Raw genomic sequence first — 24,027 nt, 5'->3', positions numbered from 1 at the left:
GTAAAAGCTAATAAAGGTGAAGTTAGGTGTGAAAACAAACCAGGAGTCAGACTGTGGGAGGACTTCAGACAGAAGTTGTTAAATACAGAGAGAAGAGTTGGAAATATGACAGAACATGTGAGACATTTAGAACAATAAACTATGTATAGCAATGTAAATGTGGGAGGGGGCACTGAAGGTGCTGATTGTCAGCTTTCCCTATCCAGAGTACTGCTGCAGCTTCATTAGCCTCTGCTAACACTACATACCTCAGCCTGCCACCCAACTGTGGCGATGCAAATGACAGGAAACAGGAATAAATGCCAGACACCCAGAAGGTTTATGTAAGGCTGCCAGTGCATACTTTGACAGAGAGTCTGTGAGGCAAACGACCCGGGCGAGGAAAAGCCCCAGAAATCAGCCTAAACATCTTCCAGGCGCACACTACAGCTCATGCTGTGAAACTGGCCTGTTTCTGTGGGGCAGGTCACTCAGGAAGTGAAGAGGACTATAAACTAAGAAAGGTTCGACTGTAATAAAAGCTCTCTCATCTCAACTCGCTCACATTTTAAACATGTTTACCTTCACAGATGATCTGACCACTGCCACGACACGCGAGAACGACATGACGGTGATGAAAATGAGACAAAGTTACAGATAAGAGGAAGTGAAAATGTGGAAAGTACAGAGGATTACAAAATAAGACAGGACATGACTTGAAATAGAAACTCAAAGTAAAGATGGGGAAATGTACCTGTCAGGTTTGGACACGAAGGATGGGTGAGATAAAACACTGTGTGTGGATCCTTTCCACGCATTTAATGTCATACACACCTTTAAAGTAACTTTAAACATACAGCCTGCTGATGTTCGTCTGTACTATCATTATCATCGCGACTCTGTGTTTGTGATGCATTTTTCACGCTGGTTCAGCACTGAAAGCTTTAGGTTGAAGTAAAACCAGTAAAAACCTGCGTGACAGGAGCTTTGAATCCCGTGTTGAAGTTTGTTTGCAGGATTTACATTTCTTTAAAAAATATCTTCAGACTTGGGGGGGAAATGTTTCTTGTGCAGAAGTTTTTAAAGTTCCCGTATCTCTCTCACACACGCCTGCCGAAATCCAGCTGATTTCCTGTAAACGGAGGGGGAGGAGAAAGCAGCCGCTGATGGGGCAGTGTGAGGGCGCAGGAAGCAGAAACGTCGAGCCTGGAGCAGGGTGAGTGTTACTTCAGCTTTCTCCTGCGCTTCTTATCACAGTGTTTTATTCCGTCTTTTAAACCTGCGTGACTCGGTGAAGGGTGGGTGAAACAGATCAGAGTGAGCCCGAAACTGTGTTTGACTTGTTGAAAAGATTCTGTTTTTTAAACACTGCGTGTTTTAATCACTTCCTGGGGGGGTGAGCGGGATTTGTGGGACACGGCTCCTGTATCGATATCTAAACTGGTGATCTCATATCGTCGTAGTAAAACATAAACATAGTAAATGTTGTTGCAGGATCAACATTGCAAGTGATCAATCACGTTGTTGTGACGTTATTCTTTGGCGCGCCGAGACATTCGTGCATTTATGAAATTCCAGTGTTGCAAGGACAACATCAGTTCTGCTCAGCGTTTATTAAAGGGTCAGGGTCCGTTGATCGGCGGACAGAGGCGGTTTCTTGCAGCTTAAGTACAGTTTTTTGTTTTACGGCGGTTTTTCCCGAAGTCGCAAAGGCATTACGTCACAACATTCTGATTGGTCACTTGCAGTGTTGATCCTGGAACAACACCAACACGACGATATCAGATCGTGTGGTCGGTGACACTGGTTTACAGCTGGAGTCTGTTTATCTGACTCCATCACCATAGCAACCGCCCAGGAGGCTCGTCTCTCGGGTGTAAACTGGTCGCGCTACACAGAACGATGTTCACCTTGTTTCCACGTAAGGACCGCTTAGCACATGGCCGTGTCTTCTCCACGTACACCGGCTCCTATAAAAGCATAAACCATAAACACGCCGGCTATTTCCGGTTTGATAATCTGACTTGTGTTTTTGTTTGTGGCATGTGAAAGCGCCTCCGGTTAGCCCCACTTACCGCTTTCGAATCACCAAGTTCACGCCGGCTACCCTGGAAATATTTTTGCGCACCTATATGGTTATTTACGATTCACGGTGCTTTTAGGTGCACCTCGGGTTGTTTAAAGGGCCTTCTGGGGTTATTTCCCATGGTGGGATAAACTGATGTGACTTTAGATTTAAAAAGGCTTCACAGACAGCAGATCCTGTCATTGCTTCTGCTCGTCTTTGGATGTTGGTGCCTTTTGTTCCATTCTCTGTGAGCGCACGTGAAAACGATCACAGATGTAGTTGAGGACATTTAATAAGAACGTGGCGGTGCTGGTAGAAAACAAGCCTTTCTAACAACCACACAGGTGCACAAATTACTTTCGAGTGTAGCTGGAGATGGAAGGAAAAGAGGTCTTTGGTTCGAGGCACTTTTGACATCTCTAACCAAGTCGTTTTCTTATTGTTGGACAGTTACAAACATGAATTTCGACTCAACACTGAAAGCATGTGACGCACACTTCTTTGAACTTTAATATATCACAGCGATAAAAACTATGCTACTGGATCTCTAATGCAACACTGCAACAAGATGAGGTGCAAATTACTAAAATGCTCCATAGCAAAGTATTAAAATGGGACTCGGCCGAAGAAAAATCTGCCTTCTGGCTCCATCACCAGCTATAGTCCCTCAAAGCATCCTTCAGCCCAGGGGAGTATCCAGAAGTCTGTGTCTTTGACGGATGTCCTCCAGGATCAGTCTGCAGGCATCAGCGTGTGTCTCAGTCTTTTCGAAACATTGAAAAACATTTGCCATAAAAAGAATTTTGCATATACATTTTAGGAAAACTGTTATTTTTTTTGATCTATTTTAATCCACATGATAAGGGGAAGAAAAAATAAATACGTTTGCAACATCATCATTATACAGAAAGAAACCAAAGACTAATTTCAAATGGCTAAAGCAATCCTCACCCACACTGCAGTGAAGACCAATAACTGCATTTTACAGACATGTAAACTATTCGAATTAGTCTTAAAACCTTTCCATAATCCCGACAGAGAGGAACAGGATGCACATTTCTTTATTAACTCTGAAAATAAACAAACATTCACCTGTTAGTGAAGCATGACAGGAATAAGGTGATTCTCTACATGTCTGTGTGAGACAGCTAATATGTATCAGAGCAAACCGGTCAAACCTGACTTTAGATAGAAAAACGTGCACAGACATGCAGTGTGTTTATTATGGATGACTGACACATGAATTCAGGGATTAATAAGGTATTCTGATTCTGATATTAGCAGCACGGTGGTTAGCACTGTTGCCGCACAGCAAGAAGGTCCTGAGTTCAATTCCACCATCAGGTCTTTCTGTGTGGAGTTTGCATGTTCTCCCCGTGTTTGCGTGGGTTCTCTCCAGGTACTCCGGCTTCCTCCCACCGTCCAAAGACATGCAGCTTGTGGGGATAGGTTAATTGATTAATCCAAATTGTCACTAGGTGTGAATGTGCGAGAGAATGTGAGTGTGAATGGTTGTCTGTCCCTGTGTGTTGGCCCTGCGACAGACTGGCGACCTGTCCAGGGTGTACCCCGCCTCTCGCCCTATGACAGCTGGGATAGGCTCCAGCGCCCCCCGCGACCCTGAAAAGGATAAGCGGAAGCGAATGGATGGATGGATGATTCTGATATTATGCCTGAAAAATGCTCGGGACAGTACGGCACCTAAAGCAAAGCAGAAGTCCCCCTGCATGAATGTGGCGTGGTGACAGCTCCAGGTATCTAAGCTTGGCACAGAAAAGTAAGGAAATGTATATTTGGTGTATCTGTTTTTCTTTGTTGTTGTCTGTTACCTTTTTCTGCCACTGACATGCTGGATGTTGTGTCAGACCTGAACACACCAACATGTGTTTCAAGTTTCACTTATTTCTAATGTTCAGCTGTTAGTTTAACAGCAGCACAAGCAGTACAGTATAGTGGGAGAAATAATTATTAGATCTGCAGCTGATTTTGTACTTACAAAGAAATGAACAGTTTCTAATTTGTGTGGAAGTTTCATTTCAACGGAGAGAGACAGGATATCGACCAAAAATCCAGAAAAACTCCCTCCCATCTGTTACAACGTAGTGTGGTTCCTCCACGACACAACGACTTGCACGGAGCTCCAGACCGAGGTCCATTGAGCGTCACTATATTTTTTCCATTTCAGAATAATGGCACCAACAGTTGTCACCTTCTCACCGAGGGTCTTACTGATGGTTTTGTAGCCCATCCCAGCCTTGTGCAGGTCTACAGCCTTGTCCCTGACCTCCTTTGATGGCTTTTTGGTCTTGTCCTTGGTGGTGGAGAGGAAAGAAATTGAATCTGTGGACAGGTCTGCTTTATGTACAGTGTCAATCTGCAGAAGCCAAAATTCTGGGAAGTAGTAGGTCATGTTTTGTTGGTGGACGAAATATTTATTTCAATCAGAGAAATGCAAATCAGTTTAAATCTTTTGTGTATTTTCGTCTCTCGCCCATTAAAATAAAACTTCCATAAACGTCTGACCTGTTCGTTTCTTAGTGAGCAAACATAGAAATTCAGCAGAGGATCAAATCATTTTTTGATCCTTCACTGTGCAAAGTACTGCTGTGATGATCGTGAATTCACAAGATGAATGATCTTTGGCAGCATTACTTTTACTTCCTGTCTCGTTGCTCTCAGCTTATTTGCAGCACTGGTGTTATAGTTATAGTTTTATATTGTAATTGCTCTTCATGGGTCTCTATGACCTGTTCCTCAGATAATGTGTGTGGAGGAGCTCAGTTGATCCATTTGGTTTAGAAGAGTTTGCCATACGTTATTATAGAAATCACTGTTATTTGATAAATAAAAAATAATCAAACTAATTTTTATGAAGCTTTGAATTATTTGTCATTTCGTGATTGGTCATAGATTGAAAGGGGGCACTGCTCCAGCAGGTTGTCTGTGTCTGCCAGTTGTCAGGTTTTTTTTAACTTTATTGCTTTTTTAGTTACGTTGTTGTCTGATTTTGAGCCCGAGGAAATCCTTAAGCATCGGCTTGTGCTCTGTGGAATGTGTTTTTTTTTATTGGCAATCCTGACAGTTGTTCGAAGTCTTTGTCATTCACAAACAATTACATACTCACGGGAGTTTCTTCTGGATCTTCAGTGGAATCGCCCGTCTCTGGATTCTTTTCACCCTTCAGTGTTTAACAGCCCTGGATTATCCAGTAATCACAGGAGCACTTTAGATTTTAATAAAGTCAAAATAAGGAAGTGGTGTAAGAAGGGAGGTCTACACAGCGATTGAGAAAGCGAATACGATACAGTCGTTTTCCTTTTGCCATCAATAATCCTGGCTAATGTGCAGTCTCTGAGGAGTAAACTGGATGAACTGCATTTGAATGTCATGCATTTACGTGTCCACAGGGATACATGTCTAATGGTATTCACAGAGACTTTGCTCAGGGATTCTGACCCTAATTCTCTGGAATTAAATGGCTTCGGGTTTCCCATACGTTTGGATCGGGACCCCGGAGTTACCCAGAAATCTCACGGAGGAGGAGTGTGTTTATATATTAATCAGAAATGGTGTGAAAAGAGATCTAACCCTAATAACAAACATGGTCTTCGAGAGCTCTTATAAGGCTGATTTATGAAAGAAAAAAAGCTTTTATTAAAGCTTTGTCCTTTGATGAAAGATGGGTGGGAAATCTTTTTGAAACAATTATGACTAATAAAAGTCCAGCGCCTGATAATATGTGCTACAAAATGTGTGCTGAGCAATTATGCGGCATCTTTTCGTACATCTTTCTTTTATCATGTCAGCAACAGAAGGGTCCAGAAAAACTCAATTATTTCTCCAGCTGCAAAAACACAAAACCTACATCATTAAATTATTTTAGGCCTGTTGCCATCTTTAGTGATGAAGTCCTTTGAAAGACTTATAAGGAAGGAGATTCTGCAGCAGGTAGAAAAGCTTATCAATCAACTACAATTTGCACACAGGCCTCGTAGAGGTGTTGATGATGCAGTGACTACTTTATTAAATTTCTTATATCACCATCTGGATGGGGCCAAAGCTCATGCTCGGCTCTTATTTATTGATTGTTCTTCAGCTTTTAATACTATCCAGCCACACCTCTTAGCCGATAAATTTCTTAATCAATTTAAACTTGATTTTAATCGCGTTAGTTTGATTTGAGACTTTTTAAATTTCTCTACTGGTTCACCACAGGGTTGTTGTCTCCCTCCTCTACTACTTGGTATGGTAATTTGTCTTTGATCAATAAGACTAGACTTAGTAACCTGGTTAAAGTGGCTGGTCAGATTTCAGGGAGGTCTAAGGTCCAGCTTGTGGACTTTTATAACAGGCAGGTGCTGTGGAAGACAACCTCTGTTGTATTATGTTCAGACCGTCCTCTGAGCATTACACGATAGCGGACATACCGCAAATCAATTTCCCACTGGGGACAATAAAGTTACCATTGACCATGGGTGTTCCTATGCTGGAGATGTCGTGAATATTTGAATGAAGATGAGTGCAATAGCTTTGAATGACACTGTGTTCTGTCATTATTTGTTCACATATTGAAATATAGTCATTCAATTATTTGGAGCAACATTTTGAAATGTAGGACAAATGTCTCAGAATTTAGTGTTTGAATGTGTCTCATATTAAAAAAATCAGTCTCTCTAACATCTAAATGGTTCTTTTCTCCCTTCCTGTGATTTAAGAAAAACCCTCACATTCGCGTCCTCCTGAGACCCTGCCCATTCATTTATGTTTCATTTATGTAGTGGACACACACAAAAGTTAAACTGACAGATGCTTTTTTCACGCTATTGCACTGATCACTGCTTTTTTCATTATTTCAGGGTGACCACTGGCCTGAACCACCTCTGATCAGCTTTTCTGGAACTGAAAACTCGATGTTTCCCCTCAGCTCAGAGTTTGGGGTCAAACAAAGGCCCTGAGCTCACAGTCACCTCTCATACTAAAGTGTAGAAAATGAATAATTGTGTGGAAAATGAGAAGGACGGTGCCGACTCTTCACAATGTAACAGTAAGCAGTCCAAAGCAGATCCACTGGCCTTCAGTAATGAACCCAGAGCCTTGGACACAAAGTAAGAGAACTGCCACTGACTTATTTTTAATCTCTTTATCCCAGAGATGCCATATTATATATACAACAGTGTAAATTAAGTAGATCCTGTTTCTGCTTTAAAATGTAGTGTAACTTTCTTAAGGTGGATTCTGGAGAGAGTATGATAAGCTGGAAATATGGAATGTATTTCTGTGTTTCAGATATTTGCTGCAAATGATTTCTAGTTGAGAGAGAGAAGAATTAACTTGGGAGATTATCCTGCCTGATTCTTAATTTGTGGTTGTTGTTTTTTTTAAAAGAAAAAAGAAGAAGAAAAGAAGAAAATAATGTTATTATCACAAACATCATATGAAAGACTCACATGATCAATAGTGTGTCTCACTGTGAGACTGTGCCTCACCCTATCACGTTACTTATTTAGGTCACCTGTCCTGCTCTTCTGCGTCGTGCCATGCATTTATAAAGATATAAGCATTCCACACTGCACTGGACAGCATATACTACATCCTTAAGTTTGTGTTTGGGAGTTTTGCCTTTGGGATGAACCAGTTTTTCCCTGAGGGAGTGGCTGGGTCGGAAGTACACTGGGATCCAGTGCAATGTGTCAATCCCTGGCTACCAAAACTAGTGACTTGGGTCATGGAATGTCACCTCTCTGATGGGGAAGGAGCATGAGTTAGTGCATGAGGTTGAGCTATATTGACTAGGTATAGTGGGGCTCACCTCAATGCATGGCTTGGGCTCTGGAGCCAAACTCCTGGTGAGGGTCTGGTCTCAGTCTGAAGTTGTGCCCTTGATGAGAGGCAGCGGGCTGGGATGCGTGTCCTAGTATCCCCTCAGCTTGCTGCCTGCATGTTGCGGTTTCTCCCGGTGGACGAGAGGGTTTGTTCTCTGCAACTTTGGGTTAGGGAATGGGTGCTGACTGTCACCTGTGCTTATGCGCTAAATGACAGTTCAGAGTACCCAACCTTCTTGGAGTACCTAGGCAGGGTGCTTGAGGGTGCTAAATCTGGGGACTCATACGGGGAGACTTCAACGCTCATCTGGGCAATGATAGTGAGACCTGGAGGGGCGTAATTAGGAGGAATGGCCTGCCAGATCTGAACCTGAGCAGAGTTTTGTTATTGGACTTCTGTGGACCATAGTTTGTCCATAACGGACACCATGTTCGAACATAAGGGTGTCCATAAGTGCACATGGCACCAGGGTGGTTGGTACCTGTCATGGTAAAAACCCCCGAACCAAATGGTGGACACCAGAGGTGAAAGGAGCCACCAGAAGGAGTCCTATCGGGCTTGGTTAGCCTATGGGATATCAGAAGCAGCTGAAAGGTGCTGACAGGCCAAGCGGAATGCAGCTCGGGCAGTGGCTGAAGCAAAAAGTTGGGTGTAGGAGAAGTTTGAAGAGGCCATGGAAATAACCTTTGGACTGTCTCGAAGAGATTCTGACAATCTCTCAGGTGACTCAGGAGGGAAAGGCAGTGCTCTACTCGCACTGTGTATAGTGCGGGTGGAGAACTGCTAGTTTCGACTGAGAACATTGTCGGGCAGTAGAAGGAATATTTCAGTGGAGGAAGCAGAGTCTGGGGAATAGAGGATTATGGATCAGATTTGATAGACTCATCTATCAAACCCACATAGCAGACAGGTCTGGCCTGGATCTGGTATCAAGCTGGCACTGCTGGCTGACTTCTGGCATGGTAAGTGGTATGTCATCCAGATATGGGCCAGGCCTGGCAAGATGGCACTGTTTATGTGATGGCATTCCACATCTGGCCCGATTGTGGTTTGGGTTATGTGGCCCAGGCTCATAGAAAACAGGTCTGGCCCGGATTCGTCATCAAGCTGGCACTTCTGACTGACTGATATCATGGTATGGTGTATGTCAACCAGATGTGGGCCAGGTCTGACAATGATGGCACTATTTATGTTCCTATTTTCCTATTTTAGTTAGAAGACCCAAAATGCCATGTTGCAATACTATACTGCTATGGTAGCTAATGTTTCAAATAGAGGTTTGACAGGTTTCTGAGTGTACACTTTATCCAAACCTAGTGACGGTTTACTCAGGTTTACCACTCAGTGGCTGTAGCTCAGGAGGTAGAGCAGGTCACCTACTGATCGGAAGGTTAGCGTTTCCATCCCTGGCTCCTCCAGTCTGCATGTCAAGAGTATGAATGTGTATGAATGTAGTTAGAAAGCACTCAATTTAGAAAAAGTGTCTGATTGGGTGAATGTGGCATTTTGTATAGAGCACTTTGAGTAATCCGGGAGAGTAGAGAAGCGCTATATAAGAATCAGTCCATTCACTATCTGAACAGAGTTTCATGTTACTTTTGCACTATTATGTTCCGGCACATGTTGTCATTACATGGCTTGATTAAGGTACACATTAGGCTGACATCTGGGGCCAGAGCTGAAACTGTTCTGGGCCAGCACAGGGCCAGCAGTGTGTGTGCAACTGGCCCGTGGCTGCGCACAACTTAGACATGGCCCACATAGCGCAAAGAATGACGGCCCTTTGGTGGCCCAGATCAGGGCCACCAAAGGGCAGTCATTCTTACGTATGTGGGCCATATGTAAGCACATTGTGTGGGCCAGATCCGGGCCATGCCAATTTTGCTATGTGGGAAGGGGATGAGAGGCTTCTCGGCTTAGGCTGCTGCCCCTGCGACCCAGCCCCGGGTAAGCGGAAGAAGAAGAAACTGGATGGATGGATGGATGGATGGATGGGTTTCGAGGTGATTTAGTTTGTGAGGGAGAGATGTTTCGAGTCATATCGAAATGTTATGAATTCTGAACTAAATCTGTTGTTTTAATCCTTTATGTTAAAAAAAGAGACAAGGGGGCTCATTAAAATATGAATTTGATACTTTTGGATGCCAGTAGCTTAAAGTAGAGCATGTCTTTAAAAGGTCTAAAGGAAGCATAAATTTAATTCAAGTCTTGAATTAAAACAGGAAAGTAGCTGCACACTAACCCTTCACAGTGACTGTCCAGGATTTTACATGTTTTGTCAGATCTAGATCTTTTTCACTTACACCAAATGATGAAAACATTTGTTCACAGAGAGAGGAGAAGTAATAGGAGTGGTGTTTGTGAGGAGGAGCAGCCGTCCTGCTGTGCTTTGTGTCAGGACATCCTGAAGGATCCAGTCTCTACCAGCTGTGGACACTGGTTCTGCAGACAGTGCATCTCCTCATACTGGGACCAGTCTGCTTCATCAGGAGACTGGTCCTGTCCCCAGTGTGGAGAAAGATCCAGAACCAGAGCTGGACTGCAGACAGCCAGTCAGAGCAGCTGTGTACAAAGTAAGACTGAACATCTGTCTGCTGATGGACTCATTTCTGAAAACTGGACTTCTTCTTGTTGTTCAGACATTGAAGAGTTTTCTTTCTGTTTTTCTTTCTTTCAGCAGATGTTGGTCTGCAGGAGGTTTTAGATGAACATAAGATCAATCTGAGGAGGAGATGTGAACGTGTGACTGAAGGAAGTGATGAAACAGGAAGTAAAACCCTTCTCAACACCATCTACACTGAGCTCTACATCACAGAGGGACAGAGTGAAGAGGTTCATACCCAACATGAGGTGAGGCAGCTGGAGACAACTTCAAAAAAGACTTTTGATGACGCTCCAATCAGGTGCCAGGACATCTTTAAAGCCTTACCTGACCAACAGAGACCCATCAGAGTGGTTCTGACCAACGGCGTGGCTGGTGTTGGAAAAACCTTCTCAGTGCAGAAGTTCACTCTGGACTGGGCAGAGGGCTTGGAGAACCAACATGTCAGTGTGGTGGTTCTGCTTTCATTCAGGGAGCTGAACCTGATCAGAGATGAGCAGTACAGTCTTCTGGAGCTGCTCCATGTTTTCCATCCAACATTACAGAAGGTCTCAGCAGAGAAGCTGGCTGTCTCTCAGCTTTTGTTCATCTTTGACGGCCTGGATGAAAGCAGACTTTCATTGGATTTCACCAACAGGAAGCTGCTGTCTGATGTCACACAGAAGTCATCAGTCAGCCAGCTGCTGACAAACCTCATCCAGGGGAATCTGCTTCCCTCGGCTCTCGTCTGGATAACTTCCCGACCCGCAGCAGCCAATCAGATCCCTCCTACATGTGTTGACAGGCTAACAGAAGTACGAGGCTTCACTGACGCCCAGAAGGAGGAGTACTTCAGGAGGAGATTCAGTGATGAAGAGCTGTCCAGAATCATCTCCCACATGAAGACATCCAGGAGCCTCCACATCATGTGTAGTATCCCAGTCTTTTGCTGGATCACTGCTACAGTTCTGGAGCACATGTTGACTACAGAGCAGAGAGGAGAGCTGCCCAAGACCCTGACTGACATGTACTCACACTTCCTGCTGGTTCAGAATAAGAGGAAGAAGAACAAGTACCATGAGGGACATGAGACGAGTCCACAGGAGCTGACGGAGGCTGACAGGGAAGTTCTTCTGAAGCTGGGGAGGCTGGCGTTTGAACATCTGGAGAAAGGAAACATCATGTTCTACCAAGAAGACCTGGAGCAGTGTGGTCTGGATGTCAAAGAGGCCTTGGTGTACTCAGGAGTTTGTACAGAGATCTTCAAAAGAGAGTGTGTGATCTTCCAGAAACCAGTCTACTGCTTTGTTCATCTGAGCATCCAGGAGTTTCTGGCTGCAGTCTACATGTTCCACTGTTTCACCAACAGGAAGACAGAGGTGTTGGAGGACTTCCTGGGACAAAAGTACAGTGGGTCAGCTCTGGATGCTTTCCTTAAACAAGCCATGGAAAAGTCCCTCCAGAGTAAAAATGGCCACCTGGACCTGTTTGTCCGCTTCCTTCATGGCCTCTCTCTGGAGTCCAACCAGAGACTCTTAGAAGGTTTGCTGGGTCAGACAGAGAACAGTCCAGAAACCATCCAGAGAGTCATCAACAACCTGAAGAAGATGAACAGTGATAAAATCTCTCCTGACAGAAGCATCAACATCTTCCACTGTCTGATGGAGATGAACGACCTCTCAGTACATCAGGAGATCCAAAAGTTCCTGAAGTCAGAGAACAGATCAGAGAGACTCTCTGAGATCCACTGCTCAGCTATGGCCCACATATTGCAGATGTCAGAGGAGGTTCTGGATGAGTTGGACCTAAAGAAGTACAACACATCATTGGAGGGACGACGCAGACTTATTCCGGTTGTGAGGAACTGCAGAAAAGCTCGGTGAGTCCAGATCTGATCATTAGCATTATTGATCAGTGCTAATTAGTAGTTTAGTTAGTCTCAGGTTTCATGTTTCACCTCTCAGAGGGGAAGTCCAGATGCTTTTCTATCCAAGATCCTTAGACAACTACAGATGAACTATGAAGTGAGCATTGAAAACTGAATTTCTCCGTAAATGTTCTGCAAAGTCAAAATTTATTGATACTTCAGTCTTTAATAATTTAATTTCAGGGCCTCTTTAGTACCAGGTTTTAGTACTCAATTCTACTCAGAAAAATAATTAGAAGTTTGCATCTCCAGCCTCTACCAAACCAAATAAATAATAATTACTGCTAGAGTTGCAGTGCTGAAAACAAACATATTCCAAGCCCGAGATGTGGATCTTTTACATGCCCTCTCCTTTAGAATCTTTGATCATCATCCACAAAGAGAAATGAGGGCCATAACGATCAATAGCACTGGCTAAAAGTTGATAAAAAAGTTGGAACAATAACACCTGTCCATTGTTGGCCTGTAGCCCATGGCCAGGTCTGACTGCATTCAGTCTTGATCTTCCAGTAGCTACAGGTCCCAGTAAATCCCCCCAGTACTCTATCTGTAGGCTGATCAGCTCCAAGTCCCCAACATTTCACCAATGCCAGGTTATGACTGTTATCATTGGCAGGCCAATCATTTGAAATAGTAAACAAGCTATAACCCATTGTTTCCAGGTGGCTAATTTTTGAGGCATAGATGATAAAGTTAAATTTAAAAGGTATAAATCTCCTGATCCATCCACCTGTTCCAAATATGCACTCACTCCTCGTTTCAATTAAATTAACACTTTTGGTGTTACAGCAGCACAGCTGACTATGTGGTTTGCATCCATGAAACACTTGTTAGATTTTCTCTGCCAATGCCAAACAGCTTGCTCTGGTATTTACTTTTTCCGCTGTCATTTCCTGGATTGAATGTTTGAAGAAACAATTGGCCCATTTCGGGGAAATTTAAAGCTCATTAGCATGCAGAAGAACCAAACACAGGCACAACAGCCTGGCTCCACCTTATCCTGGTCACCAATTTGGTCACACACTAGTGTGGCATAGCATTTGTTACAAGTCAGCCAATGTGGTTGTATTGGTTACTGGCATGGACAGCACAACCAAGCTGATTCCACATGTGTGCAATGAGGTTAAGGTTAGGACTGCGGACAGGTCTTCCTCTCCACTCCCAAACGTAGTCGCTGATAAACCCCACTCTGTGCGTGCAAGTGTTGTCATCTGGAGGATAAGTCCAGGCCCAGACTGTGGAGATATGGGATTGCCACTGGTTACAGTATCTCAGTATCTCTCTGCATTGAGATTTCCTCCAATAATGCAAAGCCTTATTTTTCCAGTGAGTAAGATTCTGCCCCACACTATCACACTGCTTCCACCGAAAGCTGTTACCCGATTGGTGCAGCAGTCAGCATAGTTTCTCCTTAACCAAATCATTTAAATATGGTATACTTGGAGCAGACATCAACTGACCACCGTAGCAGGGTTCATGCTCACAGGCACCAATCAAGAACCTGATTAGCAGCACCTGGGCTACTAGAAGCTCAAAAGAAGAGTCAATAACAGAATAAGCTGTTTGGCACTGGCATAGAAGATTTGGCAAGATTTTTTCATGGTTGCAACCGACATACTCAAATCTGCTGCTCTACCCACAAATGGATTGTTCTTCATTTCCTAAGAAATGGGCCACATTTAGGGAAAGATAGTCAGGATTTTCATGGTATAAGATCTATTGCCAAGAAGCAGTTATAGCAAAGGAATATTCTACCAACACAAATTTCCTTTTCTTTTGTGCTAAGTTTATATCCCATGTGTTACTTTTTCTTTAGTCGGACATTTGTAATAAAGTGCTATTTTGTATTTTATCAGAATTTTAGAGCTCAGTCGTCAAATTGTTCACACACCATCACAGATGAGATGTTTGAATATTATGATGTTACCCTCTTTTACCTTCATATACATTCAGTCTGTGTTTATAATGGAGAGTTTCTGCTTTTATACTAACATATTTAATATTTTCTCAAACTGAAGACTGAATTCTTGTGGTCTCTCAGAGACTCACTGTGAAGTTGTGGCCTCAGCTCTCAAGTCAAACCCCTTCCATCTGATAGAGCTTGACATGAGTTACAATGACCTGCCGTGTCCAGGAGTGAAGGTTCTGTGTGCTGGTCTGGAGAGTCCAAACTGTCGACTGGAGACTCTGAGGTGAGTACACTGACTGCAGCTGTTATTTTTCTATAGTTCAGATATTTGGTGGAAAGTTTGAAACTTATTTCTGTTCATATATGTTCAGGATGTTCAGGATGTGTCTGCTTTGAAATTTTTCCTTACCAAAAGTAACTACGACCTGCAGAATCCAAAAGACCAAGCAACTGTTTTTTTCTTTTGACTTATTGTCAGACTGTAGCAGGATTCATTTAATTACTGAGAGTCTTTAAAATCAGGTTTCTAAATCATCCTCACACACATCTTGAACCTCAGACTAAGGTACGGATTAGGATTGAGCCTGTAGTATAGATAGCTTTAGTAAATGCTATTGTGTGGAAAAATATGTGATGATAATGGTAAATGGCCTGTATTTATATAGCGCTTTACTAGTCCCTAAGGACCCCAAAGCGCTTTACATATCCAGTCATCCACCCATTCACACACCGGTGATGGCAGCTACATTGTAGCCACAGCCACCCTGGGGCGCACTGACAGAGGCGAGGCTGCCGGACACTGGCGCCACCGGGCCCTCTGACCACCACCAGTAGGCCACGGGTGAAGTGTCTTGCCCAAGGACACAACGACCGAGACTGTCCAAGCCGGGGCTTGAACCGGCAACCTTCCGATTACAAGACGAACTCCCAACTCTTGAGCCACGATCACCCCATATGTTACAGATAATGTTACAGATACTTGAAAGAATAGCATCGCTAATTAGATTTTAATTTACATGATTTATTCTTTCAAATTTACTCAAACTGCTTTGGTTGTTACATTTGAGACAAAGTGAAACACATTCAGATAACTGTAATATTTATGATTTTAGTGTTCTGCACTTACAAAGATGAAGTCATATATTGCAGTTGCTTGAGGTGTGGTTAGTGTCTGACCTGCATGGTGTTTGAGAAAATCACATTGATGAGAACAAATCTTAATAGCTAATCGATGATTTACTAGTGTGTGTGTGTGTGTGTGTTTTTTTTCTCTTCACTCAGACTGAAGGACTGCTGGTTGTCAGAGATCAGCTGTGCTACTCTGCTGTCAGCTCTGATGTCGAACCCCTCCCATCTGAAGCATCTGGACCTGAGTGACAATATCAGCCTGCAAGATTCAGGAGTGAAGCTTCTGTGTGCTTTTCTGGAGAGTCCACACTGTCAACTGGAAACTCTGAGGTCAGACACCAAATTTTAGTTGGGTGCTAAGATGCATATGATTTGGAAGTTGTAGTGACACTAAACTGCAGATATAAAACAATGATCAGTATACAATGAAAGTATGTCTCATGCGTGTTTTCAAAAAGACAAGCATCATTGTCAATTCAGTTCTGGATTTAACAGGGAGCCAATAAAGGGAAGCCAATATAGGAGAAATCTGCTCTCTCGTTCTAGTCCCTGTCAGGACTCTTGCTGCAGCATTTTGGATCAGCTGAAGGCTTTTCAGGGAGTTTTTAGGACTTCCTGATAATAATGAATTACAGTCGTCCAGCCTGGAAGTAATAAATGCATGAACTAGTTTTTCAGCGTCACTCTGAGACAGGATATTTCTAATTTTAGAGATGTTGCACAAATGGAAGAACGCAGTCTTACATATTTGTTTAATATGTGCGTTGAAGGACATGTCCTGGTCAAAAATGACTCCAAGGTTCCTCACAGCGTTACTGGAGGCCAAGGTAATGCCATCCAGAGTAAGAATCTGCTTAGATACCATATTTCTAAGATTTTCAGGGCCGAGTACAATAACCTCAGTTTGATCTGAATTAAGAAGCAGAAAGTTAGCGGCCATCCAGGTCTTTATGTCTTTAAGACATTCCTGCAGTTTAACTAATTGGTGTGTGTTATCTGGCTTCATGGACAGAGTTGGGTATCATCAGCATAGCAGTGAAAATGTATGCTATGTACAGTGCCTGGTACAAGTGATTCCAAAAACTGTACAGTTTTGATTACTGGTTGAACCTCTATCCATCTGTTTAACTTTTCATTAATACTGAGTCAGGTTAAACTTTATTAATCCCAAACTGTCAAAAATCCTGTGTTCCTTAAATTTAAGATAAAAACAAACTCATTCGAATACCTCTGTAAAGTTCATACTCCAATTATTGGTCACCTCAGAGAGATGAGGTCATGTGGTCAGGTTTGTTTGGAGTCTGACCTTCTTCCTGTTTGTGTCTAAAGTTTGATTCAATCTTAATGTTAACAGAAGGCTTGATGATAATTCATGATAATAAGTCTGTTGATTAAAAAAAATAACCTCACTGATGAGGACATCAAAAAATGAAACTTAAATATCTACATCTTTTTTTTCTTCATTCAGACTGACAAATTGCAGATTGTCAGAGGTCAGCTGTGATTACCTGAACTCAGCTCTGAAGTCCAACCCCTCCCATCTGAGAGAGCTGGACCTGAGCAGCAACTACGACCTGCAGGATTCAGGACTGAAGCAGTTGTGTGTTTTTTTGGAGAGTCCACACTGTATACTGGAGACTTTAAGGTCAGCACCATGTTTTAGTTGTGCTGAGATAAACATGTGAAGAAGAAGAAGTCCAAATTAAGTTTGTTTCAAAGCTGAATATCTGAGCTTCAATGAGGTTTGAATTTCAGTGTGTGTTTATGGGTCTTTAACATAATTTAATGGATTCTCATAAATTTAGTATTTGTAATTCAGATAATTCTTGCAAAGAATTACTGCAATCTAAGAATGGCCAGAAACTGCAGGTTTCTGTCTGCATCTTATTTCTAACTTTAATTCAAATCTTCATTAGCTCACTTTCACTTGACACTATACACAGTACAATTGTGCATCATTTAATTTAATACAGTGGTACTGTGTCATGTTTAACCGCCAATCAGAGCCAAGGATCAGACACTGACAGCCGCTGACAGGTTTAGCAGGTTTCTTAAACAGGTAGACAGTCCTCTGCTTGTTCTCCATGCGCCAATTCTTATCTACCAATCTGAGAAACACAGCCTTTATCTATTTCCAGGCACAATGCCAGTGTCGCAGATGGGACCACTTCACCATCTTGACTGGACATTACAGTCAAGATGGTAATTTAAAGAAACTTCAAATGTAAATAAAGTGTTAGCAGAAGAGCTGAGGGTGTTGTGTGCATACTCAATCCAAGTTAGATGGGAGCTCAAGGTGACTGAGTTTGAAGATACTTCACATCGTAAGACTGTTTCTAAGTACTGGTTTGGCCAAGACTCACTCCAACAATTTATTTACCAGGATGCAAACCTGACGTTAAGCTCAGCTTTGCCCCTAAAGCTTCACATGTCAAACACAGTAAGAGAAGCTGAAACACAGATGTGAGGAGCAGATGTTCATCAGATTATGATGTCACTCTATTTTATCTTCATATACATTCAGTCTTGTGTTTCTAATGCAGATTTTCTGCTGTTATAAAAACACATTTTATATTTTCTCTAACCACAGACTGGCTGGTTGTGGACTCTCAGAAGCTCACTGTGACAATGTGGCCTCAGCTCTGAAGTCCAAATCCTCCCATCTGACAGAGCTGGACATGAGTTACAATAAGCTGCATGATTCTGGAGTGAAGTGTTTGTCTGCTGGACTGGAGAGTCCAAACTGTCGACTGGGGACTCTGAGGTCAGTTCACTGACTGGTTTTTACTATATTTCAAATCTTTATGTTTGAAACTTTTTTTACATGTTTTATTCTTAAATTGACTTGGCTGTCTCTGACCACTACTGTGTGTTTTTTAACATCGCCGGTTTTATTCAGCGGGAGACCTCGGTGCAAACTGTGAGGAGGCGCTATCTAACCTCTGAAGTGGCTGCAAATTTTACCAGGGTTTTAGACGAATGCTACCCTGTGATTTTACCTGCACCCTGTGATTAGATTTTTAATCATTTTAACAGCAAACTGAAGAAAAGCCTTGACTCCGTTGCTCCACTCACCACCAAAAAGATTAACGTAAAACATGCATCACCCTGGAGAAACAAAGAAGTCAAAAAACTCAAAAGAAATTGCAGGGCAGCAGAAAGGAGATGGAGGAAAAATAAAAATACTATCAACCATCAAATATTTTGCGAGCAACTTAAAATGTACAATAATACATTAAGGAATTCAAGAAATTCATACTTCGCCAAAATAATCAGTAATAACAAAAATAATCCCAAGGTCCTCTTTTCCACCATAGATCATTTATTTAACCCTGATTTTAACAGCTCCCAAAGAAACCCACAGACTCGCTCTGTGAGCAGTTTGCAGACCACTTCAGGGGAAAGATCAGCGCCATCAGATCTGATATTTTATCTAATCGCCATATGATTGTAAACACATCTGAGGGCTCGATTGTACCTGAGGAGACACTGGACAGCTTTGTCCTGGTTAATGCTGAGAACCTTAAGAAAGTTTTCTCCACAGTGAGACCCACCACATGTCTTTTAGATCCAATCCCTTCTTCACTCTTTAAAACACTTTATGGATTTTTTGAGGCTGAGCTTTTATACATGATGAATTGCTCTCTTCAGTTGGGTGTCTTCCCTGCTGCCTTTAAAACGGCGGTGGTGAGACCCCTTCTGAAGAAGAGCAATTTGGATTGTAATGATTTTAATAACTACAGACCTGTATCCAACTCACCATTTTTAAGTAAAGTCTTAGAAAAACTTGTTTTTACTCTGATTAATGACTTTTTGAATGATAGACAGATCCTGGAGATATTCCAGTCTGGATTTAGGGTGAACCACAGCACAGAGACGGCTCTCCTAAAGGTTTTAAATGATCTTAGATGTAACTGGGACTCCCAAAAGCTCTCAGTCCTGGTGCTACTGGATCTAAGCGCAGCCTTTGATACAGTAGACCACGCTATTCTTTTAAACAGACTGAAACACATGGTGGGCCTCTCTGGTGCTGTACACAACTGGTTCACTTCCTATCTCTCTGACAGAACTTTTATGGTGAGTATGGACACATGCTCCTCTAAGATCCATAAAATGACATGTGTTAACTGTATTTTAGATATAAGATCTTGGATGTCAGAAAACTTTTTACAGCTTAACCAGGACAAAACTGAAGTTTTAATCGTCGGTCCTGAGGCTCAGAGAGAGAAACTCTTGTCTAAATTAGAGGCATTTTCACTATGTCCTTCGCTACAAGTGAAAAACCTGGGTGTTATTTTTGACTCTGAGCTTGGTTTTATCCCACATATTAAACATGTAACTAAAATTGGATTTTATCATCTAAAAAATATAGCCAGAGTCCGCCCTATTCTCTCTCGGGCCAACACGGAGATGCTGATGCATGCTTTTATTACCAGTCGCATTGATTACTGTAATGCCCTGCTCTCTGGTCTTCCTAAGAAGAATATTTCAACTTTACAACTTTTACAAAACTCGGCAGCTCGTGTGCTGACGGAGACCAGAGGGCGGGCCCACATTACACCGGTTTTAGAATCGCTGCACTGGCTCCCCGTGTGTTTCAGGATCGATTTTAAAGTTCTTTTACTGGTTTTTAAATGTCTTAATGGTCTTGGGCCTTCTTATCTCTCAGATCTGCTTTTACCATATGAGCCCTCGTGGACCCTGAGGTCCTCTGGTACTGGCCTTTTGATTGTCCCTAAAGTCAGGACACATACTCACGGAGAGGCAGCTTTTCAGTGGTATGGTCCTCGTCTGTGGAACAGCCTGCCGGAGGAGCTCAGGGCCGCAGAGAACGTACATGTTTTTAAGAACAGGCTCAAGACCACCTTTTTAATTTAGCTTTTACTTAGCGTTTATTTATTTTATGCTTATTTATTCTATCCTGTTATTCTATTATTAATTTAGGCTTTACCTAATATTTATTGATTTTATTCTTATTCATTTTTAATCTTCTTACTCTATTTATATTTATATTTATATTGTATCCCGTTCTTATTTATTTTATCGTTTTACCCTGTATATATCCTATTGTGTCATATCTCCAGTGTTTCCTCGGAGGGCGCTCTCTGCACCGGGGCTGTGATCGACCGTGGCTGCTGGGGCTCTGGGGGTCCTCTCAGCCTGGCTGGGGGGCTCCTTGGCCTCCCTCCTGCTGTGTGCCCAGCCTGGAGGCTGCGGTCTGTAACCAGCTCCCGGTGCAGACGGCTCCCTGTTATAGTGTTTCCTCACTTGGCTCATGCGTACCCAGCCCAATTTTCCTCTTTAAGTGTGTGTGTGTGGGGGGGGGGGGATATGCGTGTATTCACATCGTTTATGTTAATGAGAGTGTGGCGACTGAGTTGGAGGGTGGGGTGGGCTGCTTTTAACCATGTAAAGCACTTTGTGCTACATTCTTTTTTTGTATGAAAAGTGCTTTATAAATAAAGATTGATTGATTGATTGATTGAAATTAGATTGGAGTACTGCTGGTTGTCAGAGGTCAGCTGTGCTTCTCTAGTCTCAGCCTTAAAGTCCAGCCTGTCCCATCTGAAACATCTGGACCTGAGTAACAACACTGATGTGCAGGATTCAGGAGTGAAGCATCTGTGTGGTTTTCTGGAGAGTCCAGGATGTGGACTTGAAACTCTGAGGTCAGTCAGCATGTTTTAGTGTTGCTGAGATGAATATGATGTGAAAGTTGTGCTGACACTAAACTGCAGACATCAGGCTGATATTATACTGATCCACACTGAGGATCCATACTCCATAGATACTCCATTCTACCTTAAAATCTAGCTGACATTTAAATAAAAAGCAAAATCTTTTGTACAAAATCTGAGTCAAACAAATAAAAGTTCAGTAGTATGGCATCGTGTGAAGATTATATAGTTCTAGATTTTTAACCTTCCTCGTCTTTCAACAGATAATGAAACACTGAATGACTTCAAGCTGAAACTTACTAATGAACTAATTCTTTTTCTTCTTCAGATTGGAAAACTGTGGTTTGTCAAAGATTGCCTGTGATTATCTGGTATCAGCTTTGAAATCCTCCTATCTGAGACAACTGTACATGAGAAGAAACAACCTTCAGGATTCAGATGTGAAGCAGCTGTCTGATCTGGTGGAGAGCCCACACTGTAGACTGGAGACTCTGAGGTAAATAAATTGTTGGAGTGAGTCCATGGTACTTTCAGCAGTACTATAATTAACACAGTGAAGAATTAAAGAAAAACTCCAGTGTTTCCTGTAAATTTACAGCTTTCTCAGTACCTCTTTTCTCAGTGAAGCCTATGAGACAAGAACACAAAGAGAACAATGACTGTTTTTATTGTGTTCATGTCTACATGAAATACATTTGAAATCCAACTGACATTACAGATTTATAGAGACGTTGGTCCTCACTCATCAAACTGTGGGAGGATTAAATCTGATCTCAGACTTTGTTTTCTCATTTCAAAACTAAACACCTGGTCAGTTTCATTTTTGTCATAGCCCTGAAATCAGAGAACTGTCATTAAATTTATTATCCATGTGACATTTACAGACCAGAAGCTCCGACATCCACGAATCACATTTGTACATGTGTCTTTCTTTCAGTACATTCGGTCATGTTTATTAGTCCAATGATATTTCAGAAACAGACGACCATCTTAAGTCTTTGTCTTTATCTGATGAGCATTAGTAAAAATCATAGTCTTATGTCCTGTTACATATCACAGAGGCAGCGACTGAAAACTGTGATATTAATCTAATAGAATAATAATTACACTGCCATGACTTGATGATAAAGACATGATACTGAGTTAAATGTTGATTTACACAGTTAACATTTCAGCCAGAACTTTTCCAGCTTCAAATAGGCTGGACTTGAATGATGAAGGCTGGAATCTGGGGTAGATTTTTAAGCTAATACTCCAAAAGAAGTCAGGTTAAGTAAAGAGAGATAATGGAAAAATATCCTGGGTATGTTGAACTTAATTCATAGTGCAAACCTGAGCCACCTTGTTGCCCTGAATGGGACTAAAGTCCCTGCTGCTCTTTATACTGGATGTAACTCCCTCCAAGTAGAATGACAGACACAAGGTGTTCTTGACTCCTACTGGCATTTATTAGATGCCATGAGAACTGTACAAAACTGTACAAAGCAACATAAAATAATCAATTTTCACATTAAGGCGTTGTCATAGCGAGTAAACATTAAAACATATTATTCACCAACACAAAACATCCACAATCAGTTCATTTGACCTTTACAAAATGACGACTGTATTACACATAAATAACATAAACTCGACAGGTCTGTCACAAATAAACATCTTATTTTCATACCAGCACATAAAATACTAATTACATGCTCCATTGGCCGCATTAACTTGAAGAGGTTAATAAAAACACCCTCTGTACCCAAACCTTGCTGCACACATCCCCAAATGTCTATCCACAGACTGAGAAAGGGAAGATGCTGCCCTCTACCGAGTGTGGCATGTAAAATATTGTCAAACCTAAACAACAGATTGAACATTGGTTCCATCCTGGACACATTATGTGGAACCTTTAAATGCGTGTTTAAAAACAACAATGGATTTATTAAACATAAATTATTTTAAATTGTAAGTCAAAACCATGAAATTAACTTAAAGTGCATAACTGCCACTTGTTGTCCCCTCTGCTCTTTCTCTTCTCTCTGCAGGTGGAAATGATAAATAAGGTGGTGCATGTGCAGAGTGAGGATGGGCAGTGTCCTGATGGTGCAGAGAGGCTGAATCAGCTGCAGCATGTGTATAGAAACACTCTGGACTGGGCCAGGTGTCTAAGAGGTGGAGTAGAGACGAGAGTGATTAGAGCAGCTTTTAGTCTGTGTTTAATGACGCTAACAGAGATAAAGAGTCAGGCTGAAGAGAGCTGTTAAATTCACAAACCCTCCAATCTCACTGTACTGTTGGGGGGAGGTGACTGTTATCACTGCACTTTCGTGGTCTCACTGAGGTCTTGGTTCATTTCTGTCTCACTGTTCTAGAGTTTTTCAGGTTTTGTTTGTGAACCTTTGGTTTCCTGTTGTTATTTCTTGTATTATTTTCATATATTGTGAGAAGTAGTTAATGTGATTTGGGGTCTATAATAACGATAATGTGATCATTTTATATTATGGGTATTCTAATGATTGTCCAGTTCTGTAACCTAGTGTTTTGGTTCATGTGTTGTCTTTTATTATTGCTCCCTCTTTGATGTTGCTGCTTGTATTCTGTGTAGTTTCCAAGCTGTTCAGTTGGATCTCCATTCAGCAGGTTTTTTGCTATGCCTTTTAATCTCTATGAAACAAATTTGACTTTGAACAGAATATTTCATCAGTCATCATCATCACACTGTAATGATCATAGTGTTTGTATGTTCCCTGTCTCTTCCACAGATGAGTGGATCAAACTTTGCCTAGGGCTCCGTGCCTGCAAATATCTATATTTAGTATACAAATATTTTATACAAACCCCACAATCACGTGTGTGTATGTATGTGAGCACTGAATAAAGTCTAACACTTTATGTTCTTTTTACTTGAGTTTTGCTCTTTAAAGAAAGAAGACTGAACTTTGAGCAGGT

General features: G+C 42.0%; 1 protein-coding gene across 3 annotated transcripts; it reads left to right on the top strand.

The window, feature by feature from the left end:
- Positions 1-1,103: 1,103 nt before the first annotated feature.
- On the top strand, positions 1,104-23,970 carry LOC308386167 (NACHT, LRR and PYD domains-containing protein 12-like). Of its 3 annotated transcripts, none has more exons than XM_080865513.1 (11): positions 1,104-1,195; positions 6,904-7,152; positions 10,202-10,443; positions 10,551-12,330; positions 14,397-14,570; positions 15,569-15,745; positions 16,884-17,060; positions 18,006-18,179; positions 20,908-21,084; positions 21,422-21,589; positions 23,124-23,970. In XM_080865513.1, exons 2-11 carry the CDS (start codon positions 7,037-7,039, stop codon positions 23,131-23,133), a joined length of 3,195 nt encoding a protein of 1,064 aa, XP_080721639.1. In that variant the 5' UTR covers positions 1,104-1,195; positions 6,904-7,036; the 3' UTR covers positions 23,134-23,970. The 3 variants fall into 3 exon arrangements, with proteins under 3 accessions (XP_080721639.1, XP_080721637.1, XP_080721638.1); XM_080865511.1 differs by having other exon boundaries at positions 10,548-12,330; XM_080865512.1 differs by lacking the exon at positions 1,104-1,195 and adding an exon at positions 1,771-1,900 and having other exon boundaries at positions 10,548-12,330.
- The last annotated feature ends 57 nt before the right edge of the window (positions 23,971-24,027 follow it).

Source organism: Rhamphochromis sp. 'chilingali' (assembly GCF_963969265.1).
Source record: "Rhamphochromis sp. 'chilingali' genome assembly, chromosome: 18".
NCBI classification, from domain to species: domain Eukaryota; kingdom Metazoa; phylum Chordata; class Actinopteri; order Cichliformes; family Cichlidae; genus Rhamphochromis; species Rhamphochromis sp. 'chilingali'.
Note: the sequence above shows the minus strand (reverse complement) of the source record. Positions and strands in the feature narration are given on the sequence as shown.